This window comes from Aptenodytes forsteri, unplaced genomic scaffold (assembly GCF_000699145.1).
Source record: "Aptenodytes forsteri isolate BGI_AS27 unplaced genomic scaffold, ASM69914v1 Scaffold1235, whole genome shotgun sequence".
Lineage (NCBI taxonomy): Eukaryota > Metazoa > Chordata > Aves > Sphenisciformes > Spheniscidae > Aptenodytes > Aptenodytes forsteri.
The window spans coordinates 1-3,071 of NW_008795213.1; the positions used below are offsets into that span (position 1 = coordinate 1).

Here is a 3,071-nt window from a genome sequence, read left to right on the forward strand (position 1 = left end):
GTTGGGGTCCTCCGGGGTGGGCTGAGGGGTGTTGGGGTTCTCCAGGAGGTCGTTGAGGTTCTCCAGGGTGGGCTGAGGGGTGTTGGGGTTTTCTGGGACGTGGTTGTGGTCCTCTGGGGTAGGCTGAGGGGTGTTGGGTTCTCCAGGACGTGGTTGGGCTCCTCTAGGGGTGGGCTGACGGATGTTGGGGTCCTCCAGGAGATCGCTGGGGTCCTCTGGGGTGGGCTGAGAGGGTTTGGGGTCCTCTGAGACGTGGTTGGGGTCCTCCAAGGTGGGTTGAGCGGTGTTGTGGTTCTCCGGGGTGGGCTGAGAGGTGTTGGAGTTCTCCAGGATGTGGTTAGGGTCCTCCGGGGTGGGCTGAGGGGGTGTTGGGGTCCACTGGGACATGCTTGGGGTTCTCCAGGGTGGGCCGAGGGGTGCTGGGGTCCTCCAGGAGGTGGTTGGGGTCCTCCAGGGTGGGCTTGAAGGGTACCTGGGTCCTCCGAGGTGGGGTGAGGTCCTCCGGGGTGAAGTGAGGGTCGTCGGGTCTTCTCACACGGTCCTCCGGCGACGGCTGAGGGTACTTGGGCGCTCCAAGGCGGGGATGGGGTCCTTCGGGACAGGTTGTTGCTTCTCCAGGGTGGGTCGACGGTACTTTGGTCCTCCGAGGAGGACCAGGGTCCTCCGGGGGGGCCGAGCTTGGGTGTACCTCGGTCCTCCAGGCTGGCCTGGTGGTTGCTTTGGTCCTCCGGGGTGGTTTGAAGGGGGCGGGGGGGGGGCAGTCATTGAAGGCAGGCTGAGGTCCTCCAGGACAGGCAGAAGGTGGCTCAGTCCTCCAAGACACCTGCCTTGGTGTGGTGCCCTCTTGTGCCAAGACACTGCTGCCTCGAGCAGCAGTCATCGAAGGCAGGCTGAGGTCCTCCAGGACAGGCAGAAGATGGAGGTCAGGTCCTCCAGGACAGGCAGAAAGTGACTTAGTTCTCCAAGGTGGAACGGAGGTCTTCCAGGCCAGGCAGAAGGTGGCTCAGTCCTCCAGGGAGGTCCTCCAGCACAGGCAGAAGGTGACTTGGTCCTCTGAGGTGGAGAGAAAGTCCTCCAGGACAGGCAGGAGATAACCTGGTCCTCCCAAGACAGGCAGCAGTCATCGAAGGCAGGCTGAGGTCCTCCAGGACAGGCAGAAGATGGAGGTGGAGGTCAGGTCGTCCAGGACAGGCAGAAAGTGACTTAGTCTTCCAGAGTGGAACAGAGGTCCTCCAGGACAGGCAGAAGGTGGCTCAGTCCTCCAAGGCGGTCCTCCAGGACAGGCAGAAGGTGTCTTGGTTCTCTTGAGATGGAGAGGAGGTCTTCCAGGACAGGCAGGAGATAACCTGGTCCTCCCAAGACAGGCAGCAGTCATTGAAGGCAGGCTGAGGTCCTCCAGGACAGGCAGAAGGTGGCTCAGTCCTCCAAGACACCTGCCTTGGTGTGGTGCCCTCTTGTGCCAAGACACTGCTGCCTCGAGCAGCAGTCATCGAAGGCAGGCTGAGGTCCTCCAGGACAGGCAGAAGATGGAGGTCAGGTCCTCCAGGACAGGCAGAAAGTGACTTAGTTCTCCAAGGTGGAACGGAGGTCTTCCAGGCCAGGCAGAAGGTGGCTCAGTCCTCCAGGGAGGTCCTCCAGCACAGGCAGAAGGTGACTTGGTCCTCTGAGGTGGAGAGAAAGTCCTCCAGGACAGGCAGGAGATAACCTGGTCCTCCCAAGACAGGCAGCAGTCATCGAAGGCAGGCTGAGGTCCTCCAGGACAGGCAGAAGATGGAGGTGGAGGTCAGGTCGTCCAGGACAGGCAGAAAGTGACTTAGTCTTCCAAAGTGGAACAGAGGTTCTCCAGGACAGGCAGAAGGTGGCTCAGTCCTCCAAGGCGGTCCTCCAGGACAGGCAGAAGGTGTCTTGGTTCTCTTGAGATGGAGAGGAGGTCTTCCAGGACAGGCAGGAGATAACCTGGTCCTCGGGTGGAGATAAGGTCCTGCAAGACAGGCAGCAGTCATCGAAGGCAGGCTGAGGTCCTCCAGCACAGGCAGAAGGTGGCTCAGTCCTCCAGGGTGGTCCTCGTGCCCTCTTGTGCCAAGACACTGCTGCCTCGAGCAGCAGTCATCGAAGGCAGGCTGAGGTCCTCCAGGACAGGCAGAAGATGGAGGTCAGGTCCTCCAGGACAGGCAGAAAGTGACTTAGTTCTCCAAGGTGGAACGGAGGTCTTCCAGGCCAGGCAGAAGGTGGCTCAGTCCTCCAGGGAGGTCCTCCAGCACAGGCAGAAGGTGTCTGGGTCCTCTGAGGTGGAGAGAAAGTCCTCCAGGACAGGCAGGAGATAACCTGGTCTTCCGAGACAAGCGGCAGTCATCGAAGGCAGGCTGAGGTCCTCCAGCACAGGCAGAAGGTGGCTCAGTCCTCCAGGGTGGTCCTCCAGGCCAGGCAGAAGGTGTCTTGGTTCTCTTGAGACGGAGAGGAGGTCCTCCAGGACAGGCAGGAGATGAGGTGGAGATGAAGTTCTCCAGGCCAGGGGGAAGGTGACTCGGTCCTCCAGGCCAGGCAGAGGGCAACAGTTCTCCAAGGTGGGACCCGAGGTCCTCCGGGACAGGCAGAAGGTGACTTGGTCCTCTGAGGTGGAGAGAAGGTCCTCCAGGACAGGCAGCAGATAACCTGGTCCTCCGAGACAAGCGGCAGTCATTGAAGGCAGGCTGAGGTCCTCCAGCACAGGCAGAAGATTGAGGTGGAGATGAAGTTCTCCAGCCCAGGCGGGAGGTGACTCGGTCCTCCAAGACAAGCAGCAGTCATTGGAGGCAGGACCAAGGTCCTCCAGGACAGGCAGAAGGCAGGCCGAGGTCCTCTGACAGGCAGAAGGTGGCTCAGTCTTCCAAGGCAGTCCTCCAGCACAGGCAGAAGGTGGCTCAGTCCTCCAGGGAGGTCCTCAGCACAGGCAGAAGGTGGCTCAGTCCTCCAGGGAGGTCCTCAGCACAGGCAGAAGGTGGCTCAGTCCTCCAGGGAGGTCCTCAGCACAGGCAGAAGGTGGCTCAGTCCTCCAGGGAGGTCCTCCAGGCCAGGCAGACGGTGGCTCAGTC

At 61.2% G+C, this 3,071-nt stretch overlaps 1 protein-coding gene across 1 annotated transcript in view; it reads right to left on the reverse strand.

Moving 5' to 3' along the window:
• Nucleotides 1-179: 179 nt before the first annotated feature.
• Nucleotides 180-3,071, reverse strand: part of LOC103898432 (myosin-6) — a gene marked incomplete at both ends in the record, with an annotated part of 14,539 nt that continues 11,647 nt past the window's right edge. The window contains one exon of the mRNA XM_009278702.1: nt 180-357. Within this exon, the coding sequence (XP_009276977.1) occupies nt 180-357 (178 nt within the window). The remainder of the gene's footprint in view (nt 358-3,071) is intronic.